This window comes from Macrosteles quadrilineatus, unplaced genomic scaffold, assembly GCF_028750875.1.
Source record: "Macrosteles quadrilineatus isolate MER2022 unplaced genomic scaffold, UCM_ALF_1.0 Scaffold_6__1_contigs__length_79288215, whole genome shotgun sequence".
NCBI classification, from domain to species: domain Eukaryota; kingdom Metazoa; phylum Arthropoda; class Insecta; order Hemiptera; family Cicadellidae; genus Macrosteles; species Macrosteles quadrilineatus.
Genome location: NW_026542599.1, coordinates 33,349,614 through 33,370,183, shown reverse-complemented (window position 1 = coordinate 33,370,183; position 20,570 = coordinate 33,349,614). Strand labels below are relative to the sequence as shown.

General features: G+C 36.1%; 1 protein-coding gene across 1 annotated transcript in view; it reads right to left on the bottom strand.

Annotated features, from left to right (window-relative positions):
• Window positions 1–2,078: 2,078 nt before the first annotated feature.
• Window positions 2,079–20,570, bottom strand: part of LOC128997445 (ras GTPase-activating-like protein IQGAP1) — a 51,250-nt gene continuing 32,758 nt past the window's right edge. Inside the window, exons 25-34 of the mRNA XM_054423082.1 lie at window positions 19,269–19,494; window positions 18,393–18,557; window positions 17,012–17,191; window positions 15,910–16,036; window positions 14,930–15,053; window positions 13,723–13,896; window positions 13,395–13,548; window positions 5,745–5,869; window positions 4,582–4,807; window positions 2,079–2,663 (exon numbers count right to left, since the gene is read on the bottom strand). Of these exons, the coding sequence (XP_054279057.1) occupies window positions 2,547–2,663; window positions 4,582–4,807; window positions 5,745–5,869; window positions 13,395–13,548; window positions 13,723–13,896; window positions 14,930–15,053; window positions 15,910–16,036; window positions 17,012–17,191; window positions 18,393–18,557; window positions 19,269–19,494 (1,618 nt within the window). The 3' untranslated portion in view covers window positions 2,079–2,546. The remainder of the gene's footprint in view (window positions 2,664–4,581; window positions 4,808–5,744; window positions 5,870–13,394; window positions 13,549–13,722; window positions 13,897–14,929; window positions 15,054–15,909; window positions 16,037–17,011; window positions 17,192–18,392; window positions 18,558–19,268; window positions 19,495–20,570) is intronic.

Genomic DNA, 20,570 nt, shown 5'->3' with positions numbered 1-20,570 from the left:
AACCAATAGCTAACTTTTTTATCATGGGTTATACAGTTAGTTGACTTCTAATGGGACACTCCCCTTTATTTTTTTAGATGATTTGGAATGGTTCCCAATTTTAAAAATATGTTCGCCATTTTCCAATATGGCCGACAACTTTGTTATTTCTTATGGAACACCCTGTAGTTTATGATTGTTTTGGTATATAAATCCAATTTAAAAACATTTTTAATTTTGACATTTTCTCTTAAAAGCTACTCGTTTAGGAGTTACAGCATGTTACACTAATGGAAAAAGGCTTGTTGTGTACATTCCGCATCCTGTAGCTCATAAACGAGTAAGTTAATAGAGAAAATGCAAATAACAAAAACTTTTTTATGGGTATCCATGGTTTTCCTGCATTTAAAAAACAACTTTTTTTAGAATTTTAAGAAAAAAATCACATTTACCCCTCAATATTACCTGAACCGTTCATAGTAGATAGGTATTGTATGGTATCATTTTGTTCGAAATTTAATGTAGATTATTTTTGTAATTCATTATATTTTAAGAAAAACGCACCGTTTTTGAGGTATTTGCGAAAAAGTAAAAAAAGTCCTATCTTCACCCCATTTTCACCCCCTCCCCCCCAAACCCGACACTCAAATCAGTGTAACTTTTTTTACATATTGAGGGAAGTGTATTCAACAAATCGGCACTGGTTTGAAACTTTTTTTTTGGATGTCCCGGTTTGCTCTTTTTTTTAAGCTAATTGCACTGTACTAATATTGGTTAAAATAAAAAACACTTCTTCCATAAAAGGTTTTATTCTTAAAAAATGATTGTACATTGTACTTGATTATAGAGTATAGATATATAAAATGTCATGGTTGGAGTTTTAACTTAAAACTATGTAAAATATGTTATACAAAACTAACTAATATTGTCATACAAAAATTTTAGATAGTCTATAACAGACTTAACTAGATAAGAGGATTTAAAAGTTCAGTTTGTTTAGTGTCTAACATTGACAAAAATAGTATATCATTTTCAACGTGACATTATTTACAAGCAAGCCAAAAAGGGCTTGGAAGACATAATAATTCTTAAAAATAACATTAAGAAAGACAACATTAACTACTGTTCTGTACATTCATGGAATACAATATTGCAATTTTAGAAATTGAAGTCTATATAAAAAACACCAAGGTGTTTACTCTAATTGAGTTTTTTCTTATTACAAAGAGGTATTATATGGCCCTCCAAGGCACAATATTGGGCCCAGTATGCTTTACCACATTAATGACTTGCCTAGAAATACTAAACCTTGATTACAAACATTATCTACTGTATTTGCAAATCATGTATCAGTAAAAATTCAAAGCGAGGACTTGCTAAAATTCTTAGTCACTGCATAATGAAGCTAATAACTTAATCTAAGACTGGTAAGGCTATTAAACTATTCTTAAATGTATAAAAAAAAACAAAATTAGTGTATTAGTCTAAATAATAGACTTAGTGAAAATTCTGTAATATTTATACAAGTTTTTAGAATCTAACTTAATCTTTTGAAGAGAAAACTGTATTTAAGTGTATAGTTTACTGTCAAAAAATAACCTAAGAATTCATTTCAAAGGGTTCGTTGTGATCATGATAAATATGACAGTGTAAATTTCAACACCTTAGAATGTGCAAGTTGAGTGAATTTGACCTGTTTTGATACTAAAACATGATAAATATCGATACAGAAACGTAATTTTCATTTGATGCTTTCTAATGACCAATTATCAAACTAATTATGTTTAAGGTCTAAAACAAAGGAAAACAATAGAGTTTTATTAAAATTGTTGGCAACCAACACTATATCTTCAATCATAAATCATTGAGATGGGGACGCCACCTAGGTGCGTATTTTAAACCCAAATATGAGTGAAGGATGAGTGTAGAATGGTGTGTGATGATCTGTGTAGCTTTGTTACTGACTAAGATCAGCTGTTTCATTAATCAGGATCATTTATCTAAAGCCCAATAATCAGGAACAGCTGGGTCCAGTTTCAAACCATCAAAAAGCTACTGACTTTTCTCAGGATCGAACCGGCAACCTTTTGATTACCAGGTGAGCACTATAACCACTCAGCTCTTGTTAACTGCATGTTATATGAAGACATGCAGGCTACTAAATAATCGGCTCAGCTACATTTGACTAATTAAAAGATACATATACGTTTACAAGATACACATTTGTGCTATTTACAAAAGTCCTAAAACTAAGATTACTTTGGTTAAAATCTGGACTGGTGTCCGAAAGTTAAATACATAAATAAAATATTTCACAACCATTCAGCACTCATTAAAATATATAACTAAACAAATGTCAAGGTAGAACTATGTTAATCATTTATCTATAAAACAGATTTCCAACAGAAGAAGTCTGCCTGTGTTGTTAACAAAAGGATTAATATTTACATGATTTATATTAATTTTATAAATACATATTGGTTAATACGGAATGTGCAAAAACAGAAAACTACATCTAGGCTACCACTTTTAGAAAAATTGTCACAATAGCGGTCAGGTTTTAAAAACTAGTGGATCTTGTAAAACTTGGTGTTTAAGAGGTACAGAAGCAAGTTGATGTTGATTTTCGCTTTGTTGAAAATATCCATGACAGAGACTCCTTCGAACTGAAGTTGCAGCAAGTTCTAAAAATATATGAAGCTATTTTACTATATTAGTTCAAAAACACTGGAAAAATGTATGTGTGAAACACAATAATGTAAAAAACTTCAGCATAAAATACAAACCTTAGTAAAAAAGCCAGATTGGTGATTGGAAGGATCTGAACCCGGGATCTCGGGACCAATGCCCCAGCTACGCCACTAGACCTACTCGCTACCAGACCTGATCCTTGCCCGTCAAGTCTAACCTATTTATCTTATAAGCTTACCTTGGACCTTGGTAATAACTAATAAGTAAACATTCTATTTGCAAGTTCAAGTTGTACTTGACCAGTTTTAGAGAGAAAACAAACACAAATAAGCCATTGATAAAAAGTTTCAAGTACAATCATAAGCAACCACTTGTAATATTGTTGCTTCAGTATCCAAAAAGTCAATAGTGTAAGCTATAGCTATATGTATTATCAATAGTTATAGTGACAAAAATTAAAGAAGAAAATAATTTGTTTAGTAAGTCATAAGTCGTATTTATCATCACATTCATTTATCAGTATTCAGTCAAAGTATAACAACAGTATTTAAAACTTGAAAATATGTAAATATGCAATTTTAAAACACTATTACTATAGTTCTGGACAAGCTATGGCGAACCAAGGGGTGGGTGCAGACCATTAGCCAAATATTGTTCACGCTGTGATGCTCGGCTGAGTACACTTGGACAGCCAAATTAACGACAAGTAATTTCCTTTAATATTATAAAATACAAATAAAACAACACAATATTGTGGTTTATCAAAAAATGTCTGTTAAGCTGATACTGAATTTCAAGTAAATTGGTTACCAAACATGGTTGGGTAAAACGGGATAGGAATTTCTACGTTATATGTTTATCATCAAATCTTAAAAAAGTATTTTAAAAAATAAGCGGCTATCGTTTAAAAACCAAACGAAGTTGATTTTCCTTGATCTTCTTCATCTACAGATAAGGATGACTTTTCCTGTGCAATGGACCTTTGTATTTGTTGAACAGGGATGGTTTGGTAAGATTTTCTTGGTTCTTTCCTTTTTTTATCCGTTTGTTTTAAAAATTTTCTTTTTTCATATCAAACAGCCCCTTTTTATTAGCCTTTTCTCTCATTTTAACTATTCTGGCATTTTCTTTTTCATTCTTTTCTCTTTCTTCCAGCTCCAACTCTAAAAATGCCTATCCCGTTTTGCCTAACTCAAAACCATCCCGTTTTGTCCAACCCTGACACATTTGGAATCAAATATGGCTGCTGCCAGAACTAAGCAGCAAAACTATGAGGTGATCACATAAAGATATTCGGAAATAAACAGCAAACAAAACATAATGCTACCAAAATTGTATTCCTTCACACACAGACACTATATCAAGAAGATTGTCAATCAAAAACCAACGATTTTGGCCGAAAACTCAGTACAAAACTTTGAAACATCATAACTCAAGCAAACTGAATTCTGGCCTTCCGTGTTCAACTGAGAATGCCAAGATGGCGGCCAAGAGCTAAAACCTATGCTTTCCCGCTAGATTGTAGCATTAGTATCGCTAAAACGTAGGGTATCCCGTTTTGTCCAACTCTCCCCTACATATTTTTATTCACAACAATAAAATATTCCAACCCAAATAAAATGTGTAAACGACTAAACGTTGACCGATTTGAGCGAAATTTAGCATCAAATTAACAAAAATGTTTAGGGAAACCACAATACAGTATTTTTGTAGGAGAATTTGTAATGTAAACGATGACTTATTGCCATTGGACTTCCTAGTCCCCTTTGGAGTAAACTTAGTCGGGCAGCAGTAATTCAAGTCCGGCTGCCACACCGTAGGACAATATCCGGGTTAGAGCACGGACCCCTTAGTTCACCATAGGCTGGCTAGAACTATAGCTAAAACAAAACAGCAATCGCCACAACCTACCTGTATGTCAATCTCGATGGTCTCCATCTCCACTCCCATAAACTTGCCGCACACACTGAACACGCCGTGGTTCTCCGTAGGTCTGATCTCGAACATGATGTTCTTGTATTGTTGACTAGGCAACCCCTCCACTGACACCAACACTCCCTTGTCATGTAACTTGGCTCCAGAGTACTTCAAACATTGCGTCTTCACCTTCCGACCACCGGACTTCTTATGTACATTCCTGCAAACAATCACAACTGCAGTAGATCTGGGTTTATCAATAAAAGCGGCCATTTATTGTATGAAATTAATAGTTGTTGATATTAAGATTAGGCTATGTACATTTGTCTATTCTATTGTCAGTTAATCAGTTTTAAGTATTTTCCAATGTCTATTTCCATCTGCATTTGATCAATGACAATACAGTTGTTAATTCTGCTGCCAAAATTTATACAACAAAAATAAATAAAAACAAAATCATTATTTAATAATGATGAACCTTTCTATATTGGAATGAACAGGAATTTTAGGCCTGCAAAATGTTTGTGCATGTATGGACCAAAAAGGTGTTGCCTTAGAACTATAATAGAGTCCTGATAGTCAGAAATGGTTGGGACCGAACCCATTTCGGGTCACCAAATATTTTGGATTAAACTTTTTTTTATTTCATTTTTTTTTGTTTTAGCGAATTTCTCATTAGGCTATTACCCAATGTCTCATGGTATGACCAAGACCCGGGACCGATTTACTTTTTTGTAAGCTACTAATATTTTACTAAAAAACACACTTTATTAGCCTCCTTTTAGCAGCAAAGCTAGGTACTCATTTTACTTATTGTTATTTAAATAGATCTAAGTGAAAATCATATCAGGTACATGGAAATTCGCTTAGGTAAGTTTGCTGCGGTGGGTGAATTTTTAATTTTTTAATTTGTTCGTCCTAGGACGCTAGGCACGAGCCCGGGATTGTTTTTCACATTACTTTAGGCTAGACTTAGAGGTTGCGGCATTATCACTTGGATAAAATCCATAGGTGATTTGGGGGGATTAGAACCTGGGACAAAAATGAAAGATGTTCATCACTGAAGTAACAATCAAAGATTTAACTAGATGAATACTATAGGGCTAAATAAGATCTACATAATCGCTTACCCAATATATTTACAATGCTCTACTAACCTCTTTCCAGCATTCAAATTCTCCAAGCAAGTTTTTATGTACTTGTTATAATAATCGGCTTGTTCTTCATAAAACCTCGTCTTTTCTAATAAAGTCTGCTTTGTCATTTTCACATTTTGCAGTTCCTAAAAAAATTAAAATTGAAGCATGTTATATGAACAGTTAATCAATATTTTAGTTTTAAAACTATATTATTAAGTATTCAAAAATCCAAACCCTGCTTCATTCAGCTTACTGTGGTAATTCCTCAACTAATCTCACCTGTGATTGTATCTGGCGATATCTGCCCTTGTTGGAGATATCAGCTGCGATCGCTGACAAAATAGTTTGGTAGCCATCATCTCTACTGACCAACCTTGCCTCATCCAGCTTACTGAGGTAATTCCTCAACTAAACTCACCTGTGATTGTATCTGGCGATATCTTCCCTTGTTGGAGATATAAGCTGCGATCGCTGACAAATAGTCTGGTAGCCATCATCTCTACTGACCAACCTTGCCTCATCCAGCTTCCTGAGGTAATTCCTCAACTAAACTCACCTGTGATTGTATCTGGCGATATCTGCCCTTGTTGGAGATATCAGCTGCGATCGCTGACAAAATAGTTTGGTAGCCATCATCTCTGCTGACCAACCCTGCATAATCCAGCTTACTCAGTACTTCCTCAACTAATCTCACCTGTGATTGTATCTGGCGATATCTGCCCTTGTTGGAGATATCAGCTGCGATCGCTGACAAAATAGTTTGGTTGCCATCATCTCTACTGACCAACCCTGCCTAATCCAGCTTACTCAGTACTTCCTCAACTAATCTCACCTGTGATTGTATCTGGCGATATCTGCCCTTGTTGGAGATATCAGCTGCGATCGCTGACAAAATAGTTTGGTTGCCATCATCTCTACTGACCAACCCTGCCTAATCCAGCTTACTCAGTACTTCCTCAACTAAACTCACCTGTGATTGTATCTGGCGATATCTGCCCTTGTTGGAGATATCAGCTGCGATCGCTGACAAAATAGTTTGGTAGCCATCATCTCTGCTGACCAACCCTGCATAATCCAGCTTACTCAGTACTTCCTCAACTAATCTCACCTGTGATTGTATCTGGCGATATCTGCCCTTGTTGGAGATATCAGCTGCGATCGCTGACAAAATAGTTTGGTAGCCATCATCTCTACTGACCAACCCTGCCTAATCCAGCTTACTCAGTACTTCCTCAACTAATCTCACCTGTGATTGTATCTGGCGATATCTGCCCTTGTTGGAGATATCAGCTGCGATCGCTGACAAAATAGTTTGGTTGCCATCATCAATCAATCAATAATCAATCAATAAATCTTTATTCAATACATACAACAAGTGTACATGAATGTGTCATCAACCTAAAACTACTTCACATGATTTCACCTACTTCCCTACTTGCTTAGTCATACAGTTTTTTTGTTACAGTGTTCAAAACTTTCCAAACTATAAAATTCGCTATAAATTAAAAACCCCTTAAGTTTATTTTTGAATTTATTTACGCTACTTTCGTTTCTAATACTGCTGGGGAGGGAATGCATGAATTTGATTCCAATATAATTAGGACTCTCCTTAAATTTTTCTTTTTTATGTTTTTTAGTTATGAAGTTTAGTTTGTTTCTAGTGTTATAATTATGTACGTCTTTCTGTCTTTGAAGTTCTGATTCATGATTATTAACATACATTATCGTCTTATAAATATAGAGACTGAAAACGGTAAAGAACTCTAATTCTTTAAAATGATTTTTACAGGATTCGTTTATATCGAGATTAAGGATACACCTAATGGCTTCTTTTTGTAAATGTAAAATTTTGTTTAAATTTAATTTACTTGTTCCTCCATAAATTTCTATACCGTAAGAAATATGTGAGTGAATAGTAGCAAAGTAAACCTTTCTTAAGATTTCTCTGTTGCATAATGGATATAAGCGTCTAATAGCAAAAATACTTGAGCTGATTTTATTACATAAGTTGTCAACATGTGAGGTCCAATTAAGTGTGCTATTTAAGGTTAGGCCTAAAAATTTAGTTTCATAAACAAAATTGTTAAACAGTTCTTTTCTAGATTTTTTAGATTCAAACTCAATGAACGTTGTTTTATTTTCATTTAGTAAAAGATTTTTTTCATTCAAGTAATCTTTAATTATTGTGAGTGAATCATTAGTTTTATTTATAAGAAGCTCCATATTCTTATCATGTATCGACATACTTATGTCATCTGCATACAAGCACAGAATATTATTTTCTACATGTTCAAATAAATGTTTTGGCATCCCTCTCAAGTAGCACAAGAACAAGAATGGGCCCAACACTGATCCTTGTGGCACTGAGTATTTTACTGTCCTAACCTCAGATTTAATATGGTACATTTTATTCCCACTTAAATGAACAATGTTAACAAACTGTTGGCGTCCCTCCAGATAAGATTCAATCCAGCTTAACTCTTTGCCACCAATTCCATACATTTTAAGTTTATTTAGTAACTTTAAATGGTGCACGCTGTCAAATGCCTTGGACATATCCAAAAAGGCACCAATTACTTTGGTGGTAATCATCTCTGCTGACCAACCCTGCATAATCCAGCTTACTCAGTACTTCCTCAACTAATCTCACCTGTGATTGTATCTGGCGATATCTGCCCTTGTTGGAGATATCAGCTGCGATCGCTGACAAAATAGTTTGGTAGCCATCATCTCTACTGACCAACCCTGCCTAATCCAGCTTACTCAGTACTTCCTCAACTAATCTCACCTGTGATTGTATCTGGCGATATCTGCCCTTGTTGGAGATATCAGCTGCGATCGCTGACAAAATAGTTTGGTAGCCATCATCTCTACTGACCAACCTTGCCTCATCCAGCTTACTGAGGTAATTCCTCAACTAAACTCACCTGTGATTGTATCTGGCGATATCTTCCCTTGTTGGAGATATAAGCTGCGATCGCTGACAAATAGTCTGGTAGCCATCATCTCTACTGACCAACCTTGCCTCATCCAGCTTCCTGAGGTAATTCCTCAACTAAACTCACCTGTGATTGTATCTGGCGATATCTGCCCTTGTTGGAGATATCAGCTGCGATCGCTGACAAAATAGTTTGGTAGCCATCATCTCTGCTGACCAACCCTGCATAATCCAGCTTACTCAGTACTTCCTCAACTAATCTCACCTGTGATTGTATCTGGCGATATCTGCCCTTGTTGGAGATATCAGCTGCGATCGCTGACAAAATAGTTTGGTTGCCATCATCTCTACTGACCAACCCTGCCTAATCCAGCTTACTCAGTACTTCCTCAACTAATCTCACCTGTGATTGTATCTGGCGATATCTGCCCTTGTTGGAGATATCAGCTGCGATCGCTGACAAAATAGTTTGGTTGCCATCATCTCTACTGACCAACCCTGCCTAATCCAGCTTACTCAGTACTTCCTCAACTAATCTCACCTGTGATTGTATCTGGCGATATCTGCCCTTGTTGGAGATATCAGCTGCGATCGCTGACAAAATAGTTTGGTTGCCATCATCTCTACTGACCAACCCTGCCTAATCCAGCTTACTCAGTACTTCCTCAACTAATCTCACCTGTGATTGTATCTGGCGATATCTGCCCTTGTTGGAGATATCAGCTGCGATCGCTGACAAAATAGTTTGGTTGCCATCATCAATCAATCAATAATCAATCAATAAATCTTTATTCAATACATACAACAAGTGTACATGAATGTGTCATCAACCTAAAACTACTTCACATGATTTCACCTACTTCCCTACTTGCTTAGTCATACAGTTTTTTTGTTACAGTGTTCAAAACTTTCCAAACTATAAAATTCGCTATAAATTAAAAACCCCTTAAGTTTATTTTTGAATTTATTTACGCTACTTTCGTTTCTAATACTGCTGGGGAGGGAATGCATGAATTTGATTCCAATATAATTAGGACTCTCCTTAAATTTTTCTTTTTTATGTTTTTTAGTTATGAAGTTTAGTTTGTTTCTAGTGTTATAATTATGTACGTCTTTCTGTCTTTGAAGTTCTGATTCATGATTATTAACATACATTATCGTCTTATAAATATAGAGACTGAAAACGGTAAAGAACTCTAATTCTTTAAAATGATTTTTACAGGATTCGTTTATATCGAGATTAAGGATACACCTAATGGCTTCTTTTTGTAAATGTAAAATTTTGTTTAAATTTAATTTACTTGTTCCTCCATAAATTTCTATACCGTAAGAAATATGTGAGTGAATAGTAGCAAAGTAAACCTTTCTTAAGATTTCTCTGTTGCATAATGGATATAAGCGTCTAATAGCAAAAATACTTGAGCTGATTTTATTACATAAGTTGTCAACATGTGAGGTCCAATTAAGTGTGCTATTTAAGGTTAGGCCTAAAAATTTAGTTTCATAAACAAAATTGTTAAACAGTTCTTTTCTAGATTTTTTAGATTCAAACTCAATGAACGTTGTTTTATTTTCATTTAGTAAAAGATTTTTTTCATTCAAGTAATCTTTAATTATTGTGAGTGAATCATTAGTTTTATTTATAAGAAGCTCCATATTCTTATCATGTATCGACATACTTATGTCATCTGCATACAAGCACAGAATATTATTTTCTACATGTTCAAATAAATGTTTTGGCATCCCTCTCAAGTAGCACAAGAACAAGAATGGGCCCAACACTGATCCTTGTGGCACTGAGTATTTTACTGTCCTAACCTCAGATTTAATATGGTACATTTTATTCCCACTTAAATGAACAATGTTAACAAACTGTTGGCGTCCCTCCAGATAAGATTCAATCCAGCTTAACTCTTTGCCACCAATTCCATACATTTTAAGTTTATTTAGTAACTTTAAATGGTGCACGCTGTCAAATGCCTTGGACATATCCAAAAAGGCACCAATTACTTTGGTGGTAATCATCTCTGCTGACCAACCCTGCATAATCCAGCTTACTCAGTACTTCCTCAACTAATCTCACCTGTGATTGTATCTGGCGATATCTGCCCTTGTTGGAGATATCAGCTGCGATCGCTGACAAAATAGTTTGGTAGCCATCATCTCTACTGACCAACCCTGCCTAATCCAGCTTACTCAGTACTTCCTCAACTAATCTCACCTGTGATTGTATCTGGCGATATCTGCCCTTGTTGGAGATATCAGCTGCGATCGCTGACAAAATAGTTTGGTTGCCATCATCTCTACTGACCAACCCTGCCTAATCCAGCTTACTCAGTACTTCCTCAACTAATCTCACCTGTGATTGTATCTGGCGATATCTGCCCTTGTTGGAGATATCAGCTGCGATCGCTGACAAAATAGTTTGGTTGCCATCATCAATCAATCAATAATCAATCAATAAATCTTTATTCAATACATACAACAAGTGTACATGAATGTGTCATCAACCTAAAACTACTTCACATGATTTCACCTACTTCCCTACTTGCTTAGTCATACAGTTTTTTTGTTACAGTGTTCAAAACTTTCCAAACTATAAAATTCGCTATAAATTAAAAACCCCTTAAGTTTATTTTTGAATTTATTTACGCTACTTTCGTTTCTAATACTGCTGGGGAGGGAATGCATGAATTTGATTCCAATATAATTAGGACTCTCCTTAAATTTTTCTTTTTTATGTTTTTTAGTTATGAAGTTTAGTTTGTTTCTAGTGTTATAATTATGTACGTCTTTCTGTCTTTGAAGTTCTGATTCATGATTATTAACATACATTATCGTCTTATAAATATAGAGACTGAAAACGGTAAAGAACTCTAATTCTTTAAAATGATTTTTACAGGATTCGTTTATATCGAGATTAAGGATACACCTAATGGCTTCTTTTTGTAAATGTAAAATTTTGTTTAAATTTAATTTACTTGTTCCTCCATAAATTTCTATACCGTAAGAAATATGTGAGTGAATAGTAGCAAAGTAAACCTTTCTTAAGATTTCTCTGTTGCATAATGGATATAAGCGTCTAATAGCAAAAATACTTGAGCTGATTTTATTACATAAGTTGTCAACATGTGAGGTCCAATTAAGTGTGCTATTTAAGGTTAGGCCTAAAAATTTAGTTTCATAAACAAAATTGTTAAACAGTTCTTTTCTAGATTTTTTAGATTCAAACTCAATGAACGTTGTTTTATTTTCATTTAGTAAAAGATTTTTTTCATTCAAGTAATCTTTAATTATTGTGAGTGAATCATTAGTTTTATTTATAAGAAGCTCCATATTCTTATCATGTATCGACATACTTATGTCATCTGCATACAAGCACAGAATATTATTTTCTACATGTTCAAATAAATGTTTTGGCATCCCTCCCAAGTAGCACAAGAACAAGAATGGGCCCAACACTGATCCTTGTGGCACTGAGTATTTTACTGTCCTAACCTCAGATTTAATATGGTACATTTTATTCCCACTTAAATGAACAATGTTAACAAACTGTTGGCGTCCCTCCAGATAAGATTCAATCCAGCTTAACTCTTTGCCACCAATTCCATACATTTTAAGTTTATTTAGTAACTTTAAATGGTGCACGCTGTCAAATGCCTTGGACATATCCAAAAAGGCACCAATTACTTTGGTGGTAATCATCTCTGCTGACCAACCCTACCTAATCCAGCTTACTCAGTACTTCCTCAACTAATCTCACCTGTGATTGTATCTGGCGATATCTGCCCTTGTTGGAGATATCAGCTGCGATCGCTGACAAAAAAGTTTGGTTGCCATCATCTCTACTGACCAACCCTGCCTAATCCAGCTTACTCAGTACTTCCTCAACTAATCTCACCTGTGATTGTATCTGGCGATATCTGCCCTTGTTGGAGATATCAGCTGCAATCGCTGACAAAATAGTTTGGTTGCCATCATCTCTACTGACCAACCCTGCCTCATCCAGCTTACTCAGTACTTCCTCAACTAATCTCACCTGTGATTGTATCTGGCGATATCTGCCCTTGTTGGAGATATCAGCTGCGATCACTGACAAAATAGTTTGGTAGCCATCATCTCTGCTGACCAACCCTGCCTCATCCAGCTTACTCAGTACTTCCTCAACTAATCTCGCCTGTGATTGTATCTGGCGATATCTGCCCTTGTTGGAGATATCAGCTGCGATCGCTGACAAAATAGTTTGGTTGCCATCATCTCTACTGACCAACCCTGCCTCATCCAGCTTATTTAGTACTTCCTCAACTAATCTCACCTGTGATTGTATCTGGCGATATCTGCCCTTGTTGGAGATATCAGCTGCGATCGCTGACAAAATAGTTTGGTTGCCATCATCTCTACTGACCAACCCTGCCTAATCCAGCTTACTCAGTACTTCCTCAACTAATCTCACCTGTGATTGTATCTGGCGATATCTGCCCTTGTTGGAGATATCAGCTGCGATCGCTGACAAAATAGTTTGGTAGCCATCATCTCTGCTGACCAACCCTGCCTCATCCAGCTTACTCAGTACTTCCTCAACTAATCTCACCTGTGATTGTATCTGGCGATATCTTCCCTTGTTGGAGATATAAGCTGCGATCGCTGACAAAATAGTCTGGTAGCCATCATCTCTACTGACCAACCTTGCCTCATCCAGCTTCCTGAGGTAATTCCTCAACTAAACTCACCTGTGATTGTATCTGGCGATATCTGCCCTTGTTGGAGATATCAGCTGCGATCGCTGACAAAATAGTTTGGTAGCCATCATCTCTGCTGACCAACCCTGCCTCATCCAGCTTACTCAGGTACTTTCTCAACTTAGACTTGCACTCCTTCAGTGAACTGAAACAGTTCAGAACAAACCTGTTTATTTCCCAAAAGAATAATTTGAATATGCGTTAATTTTTGGGAACAATTAAATTATTTGTTCTCAGAATTCAGCTTAAAAACAATAAAAAATGTCGTCATAAAGTATTTTTAAGGAGTTTACAACCACAGGGTAGACAAGACACATACCTAGGCTGGTCGTCCAGTATGTTGTGCAGAGAGCAGTTGATGGCCTCTGCGCGGTTGTTGGCTTGTCTTCGCGTGAACGCCTCCTCCTGCGCAGCTGTACTCTCTAGCCGCAGAGCTCCTGGTAGGTTGTGTCCTGAGAGATACGGCATCACACTCACAGCCAACTCCTTAGCTCTGTGGAGACAGGTCGACCAAATTATCATGAGCACTTTGTTACTAACAATCATACAAGTAATTGGTACAAATATTCTCATTGGAACAGTACCTAAGTACTTGTAGGTGAGTCTTCTATGTAGTAAATACTGACCATGAAATATTTATATTTTCTGTTTGTACATGAAATAATGTGTTAATTGAGAAAACACACACTCTACAGGTTAGCCTGATCTTATCAACACCAAAGTCAAACCTTTTCTGGACTAGAGCTCTTAAAAAAAAAAAATACCTACTATATACTGGAAGGTTATGTCGAGTTAAGGACTAGGAATTTATAATAAGGGTTTGACTAGAAAATTATAGACTATGGACTAGTACATAATAAAAGGTCAGAAAACATTAATCTGATATTTTGTCATAATATAGAACTTCTTTAGAGAGTAGATTTTTTTCCTTATAGAGGTTGGTGACCTCTTTTAACAACCTTGCATTTGCCCGTCCACATACGCTATGGACCAGTGTGTGAAACGTATCCTGCAAAGCAAATGGTGAGCTAGTACAGTTCAGGGTGAACTGTACTGATAAAAAGTGGTGGCAGTGATTAGGATCCCAGAACATCGCTGCCTTGGGCCCGAAGTCCGTTAGGCTACCAACTGAGCCACCGACTCACCTAAATTTGAGAGAATTTGAGAATTTTCAAGATTGAAGAGAAAATCTCTATGATATTATGACGAACTATCAGTTTTATTGTGATCTTATACTGTATATCATTAGCCTAGGGACTCAAATTTTCTCAGGGAAGCGAGCTAAATTCTATCCCATTTAATAATACAACTACTAAACACTTATTTGAGGTAATGTTACAATCCGATAACAGATCGGTGAGTTCATAAGAGCCTGGTACAAGGACATAAGCTCAAATACTGGCTTTGACAATTGATACAACTTCAGTACTAAAATGTGAATGGTTCTGGTAGTTTTGATGACTTGGTTGACAGAACTACAAGTAGCTAAATAATTGAGCGGGGTGGGGTACTGCTACTATACATACTTGATGAACATCTTGGTGGTATCTGTATTGTCCTGAGGGACCTCAAACTTGTCAGTGAGATGTAGACAAAACTCTGTCTGTCCGAGTCTCTTGATAACTTCACCAGTCAACTCCTCACCTTCATCTGAAAACAAGCCCTCTCATCAGCATTGGAAGAACAATCGTAACTGATTTTAATCCAACTATTTTAGAATTTATAATAGTTTAAGTCTAAAAACTATGTTTTGTAAAAGCTCTGGGATAGAATTTTAAAATGCGGTTTGGAAAGAGTTACATATCTTTGTAAAGGATGAGCTTCACGTAATATAGAGAGAGACATGAAAAAGTAACACAAAAATTATTGAAATATTTTTTGGTCATGGTCACTAGCAAATTTTAAATGAAAAACTCAATTACAAATCCTCTTTATATTTTCAACACTCTTCTCCGCCACTGCAATAGTCCAATATCAGCTGATAATATAGATAACAACTCCTGGACCTTGTCAGTTCATAACATAGTTCAGTCTGTTTCCAGTCCTACCCATGGCACGTATGGAATGTAGGCTACACAAGTACAATTGATATTGACTACCTGTAATCAATTTTGTCTTCGTTCTTGAGTCATGTGTAAAAAACTGTGTAACTTAATCTGACGTCACCTCAAGAAGTGGATCTTTGTGTTATCCTGATGATGGCAGAGGTGTAATAACTGCTTAAACATGTGTAGGAAGTTTTCCACACGATATTCTACTTGTTAAGGATGTGTCTGAGGACGTATGTTTAAGCAGTTACTTGTAATTAAATACATTCCTGGAACTATCGAAATGAATTATGATCATCACTAAAGTTAATACCAACCACTACAGCCAGTGGTTGATAAAATGGTAAGTCACCATAAAATATTACAAATTGTGTTACCGGTACTTAGACAAGTTCCTATCATTGTTTTGTTTTAAACTAATGATCATATACAAAATGTAGTATGTTAAGGTGACTTACGGCCCATCAGTTGTGGCACAGTGGGGACGGGGCCAACGTCTTCCAACAGTTCATGCAGCGGGTCCAGTGGGTCCGGCGCTATCTCGTTGGCGTAGTCAAACACAAACTGGTGCATGTTGCACACCTCCTGTAATACCCAAATAAGATTCTTACTAATAACTCATTTCAGTGCAAAGATAACATCAATTATCTTCTTCAGGAAGAAGGAATACATAACTAACTTAACCAAGAAACCCAGTTAGGAACACAAAAAAGTTCACAACACAATAAATTCTAACTTTATTGAAGAGATTTTTGCAGACATTCTCTATCACGACAAGTAAATAACAAAGTTTTGATGACGTTTCGGGATCTTAAATCTGATCCCATCCTCAGGTTGGATAGTATTTCAAACATTACAAGAAATTAATATAACAAACCAAGCCGAAGCTGAAAAAACGCAAAACAAACCACCCACAGAACAGAATAGTGGACAAACACTAAAACTAAACCAAACCAAGTAAAGATTTGGAGTAAAGAGTTTATAGATAGACTCAGACTAGTTTAGCGGTTAGACAGAGATGTGTTGGCAAGACTGATTTAACTTAGACCAGTGCCAGTTTTTTTAACTGCCATTTCATTACTTCTTTCTGAAGAAGCCCCTTGGGGGATATGAAATTAATTGTGTGCCTTAGGTTAGTCAGTTGTGTATTCATTCCTTCTTCTTAAATGTATTCCTAGGCCAGGTGCTTTGTTCTAAAAAAAAAAAAACCAAATTAATCTTCAATAATTAATTGTCATCATTAACTTACCTGGTTAACTGTGATTTTAAGGCTTGGTTAGAATATCAAGCTTACACGAATAGTCTATTCAGGCCCACTATACACAAAAATTTGAACACTTCACTGTGACAGCATTTTCGGACAAGGAACCCAGTCAGTGACAGTGAAATGTTCTAATTTTACTGGTTAGAGGTTTTTGTTCCAAAGCATGATTCCTAATAGAATTCTATGTTACATCCTCAATCAAGTATGAGTACACAATTTCTTTAAGTCAAACCATGGACTCCGATTTTTTTTATAAATGTAGAAAAAAAGATTTTAAGTTGAGACAATTGCCATACCTCTATGGTTATGACCACACTTGGGCGAGAGATAAGGGTAGCTTCGGAGAACTCGGACACATTGAAATGAGTCTCCAAATCCTCTACATCACAGCAGCTCTTAAAGAAGACTTTCAGTTTCTCGTGGCATTCTATCAGGAATGGGTTGAGAACCATCAAATGTTTCGACTCCTCACCAAACTGCAATCCGAACACAAACTTAACTATGAGAATATCAGGTTTGATTATTAGTTATGCACAACTAGTGAGCAAAGTGACAATTGTCCAGGGAAAAACTTGTTGGGATTAACCAGGGAAAAACTTTTTAAACTATCAAGTTATAATAAGTTTTTGAGTTTAAAAAGGCACTTTGATCACAAATGGTACGTAATATTTTGATTTGACAATTTTTGGCAGAGTGACAACTAACAACTAAAAAATTACTTTAAGTACAACAAACCTACTAACAACATTGAGGTTAGAATTGACTGTGACTGAGCCACTGAGCTGTATTGTTGACGTAACAGGATAAACAATGTAATTGCCAACTTCAACGGATAAACAATGTAATTGCCAACTTCAACGGATAAACAATGTAATTGCCAACTTCAACACTTGGAAAACAGAAAATACTCCCTGTTTACACATACTAAAATTACTTTGTATTTCAAATTTTTTTTATTTATAGCATTTTACATGTAAGGGTGAATTGAATATAATCTACATACAAACTATTTCCTATGGATTATAATTCAATCAAAACAAAATCAACCTGAATTTTGTTTTGCTCAACATCAGGATGAGGAAAAGGTAAAATTTTGAGAAATCAGCTGTTTAGCAAACCAATTAAATAAACGATACGCCACTTTCTTCAACAACTGTGGACAAAATTTATTTAAGTAAACGTAAAGCATTATCAAATGTAAAAAATTACCAACTCTGCACTGTAATTTCAACTGCAACGGTAAAGAGACAGAGATTGGAGTTAATCTGTATAACGATGGTGTGTGAGGGGTGTTTATAATGTTCAACTAATTCTTGTCAGATTAGCATGGTTTGGATTTTTAAAACTCTAATTTACTTAAATGCTCTTGTCGTTTCTGAACTTGTCAGGACATGTCTACAGGAGACCTAAAGAGTCAGTCTTGAGAACAGTGACGGATGCTGTACCTGTAGGAAGAAGACCTTTAGGACGCCTAAGGCTGCGATGGTGGGACCAAGTCCGGAGGGATTTGAGAAATTGAGAAGAATGTCCGTTACAGAGGAGATGATGAAGGACCGAGAAAGATGGCACAGAGCTGTTCGAGAGGCCAAAAACCGGCTTAGGTTTGAGTGGCCAGCTAGGGTAAGATAATTTTAATTTACTTAAATGAAGAGTCGCGTGATGCATGTGTATACTGACCCCTTTCTTAGCAGAAGCAAACTGCAATATCTTGGCAATGCTGGCCAGTGTGTGTCGTTGTTCTGTGGTCAAAGTCTTCTCAGCCGGGAGAGAGATTATCTCATAGGTCTCTGGAGCAACAATTGATGGGTTGATAAACTTGTAGTAGATCAGGTTCCCCACAACCTTAAAAAAAACAACAACAAGGATAAAATATGGATTCATTGACCTAATACATGCACTCAGTTCAGTGTCTGGACTTGGTGAAACAATAATAGCTAGGTCAACCATCCGAATCACCAATTATCCAAATTACATACGGGAAAATTTAAAAACCTAAAACCTGTGGTCAAGTAGACATTCTCATCGTCTTTCACAGTCGCGGAAAATCATCATCTTCCTCTTAAATCACGGTGAAAGAATGCATTATTTTATTGTGAAATCTTTGCACTTGCAGAAATGTTCAGAGATAGCAATAGTTAAAGTTTGGCTCAACTTGGCTTATTTTCTACAAAACACCATGTATTTCGGTAAAATTCAGTTATCTAAATTATGTAAGTTCCAAATGTGGTACAACCCCCATTGAGTCGGATAATTGAAGTTCTAAACTATACAGACCATTTGATTAAACTCAACCCTAATTAAAAGCCCAATAAGTCAATGTTTAAGGACAAAACAAGCTAATACGTAGCCATCCTTCATTACTAATCAGCTTATATGCACTGTTGCTTTGTTGGCTATGTGTTTCCTTGATTTGTTTTATTTGGAAATATTGGAGGAAAAAAATAATGAATCTATTTTGAGGAAAAATATTTTAGTAGGTGCACCGTAATAAATAACAATACTATTATACAAAAAGCAAAACTAGCTTACGAGCAACCAAGGTTTATCACTTACCTTAAGTATCTCCTTCTCTTGGGCATCAGGAAACTTAGCGTGCAGAGCTGACTTGAGCTCCTTAGCAGTAAACAGCAGCCCGTAAGGTATGAGTTGCTTAGACTCAGTTATCCTCTGTAGGAACCTAGCTGCCGTAGACTTGAGTGTAGAGATAGCATCAGCCAGTCTGTCTCTAACCTCCTGGTAGCCAAGGGCTTGCTCTTGGTTCAGTCCAGTGGGAAGGTCCCTGTCAATGGAATCAGTATTTAAACAATATATTTCTGTTTATTTAGACTATTTTATCAGGAGTTTGAGGATGTGATGTATCATAAAACAAAGGGCCTAGGTTGTAAGGATTTTGACAACAGCAGGCTTGCCTGAATAGGAAATGGCCGGTTCTGGCACAAAAACACAAAGCTCAGCTCTATACAGAATATATAAAATGTGTAATTAATTACATTACCAAGGGAAGGTTTAGTCAGGAATGGATATGCTCAAGGCAGCTACTCTCTATTAAATACTTGTAAATTGCTCCTTTACCGTTTTTAATTTCCTTAGGGTTTTTTACCTCTATACACCAATTTTGACGACACTAAAATTAAAATGATAATGACTAAATCAAAACGCCAACGTAATTAAAAAGCATATTGTTACTGTTACCACAGAAAAGTAAGATACAGAGGATGCATTCAATATTACACTTAAGTGGTGTCTAGAGCAAATTCTATTTGTCATCCCCTCCCGCTCTCATACTACAGTGCTCACACTGTAGGAAGACCCTGTACGCTACAACTGCTGTACAACAATTGCTATGTTGCCTTCCCCGTTCGGGCTCTTCCTTGCTCAAGTACAACTCCTTGTACAAATTCAATTCCGCCCCAACATACCAGGGCTAAAAGTGCTTGGTTGTCCCACAAGTTTGTATCCTCTGCATTTTACTGTGCTGTTACTAATAATGAAATATGTATATGCATCTTTTGCGCCATCACAAGGGTCGTGAGGACAGATGTTGCAGCTTGCAATCAACATAATGTTTCCAGTTTAGTTAATATCACGACAATGACAATCTCCAAAGACCTGAACGTGGGATTGAGTACGGATGTATTCTAAAGAAGAACCCCCCGTTTAGAGGTTAAATATCAGATTGTTGCATTATCAACTTTGGTGTGCCATCATGATCTCTTTTGCCTGTGCCCGGAACTCTTTTCTTAGGGAAGATAATTGTGTATGTGTGTATCCATTCCTTCTTTAACTTATTCCCAAGCCAAGTGTTTCACCAAAAATCATCCACTGTTTGAAACTAATATATTTAAATAAAATAAA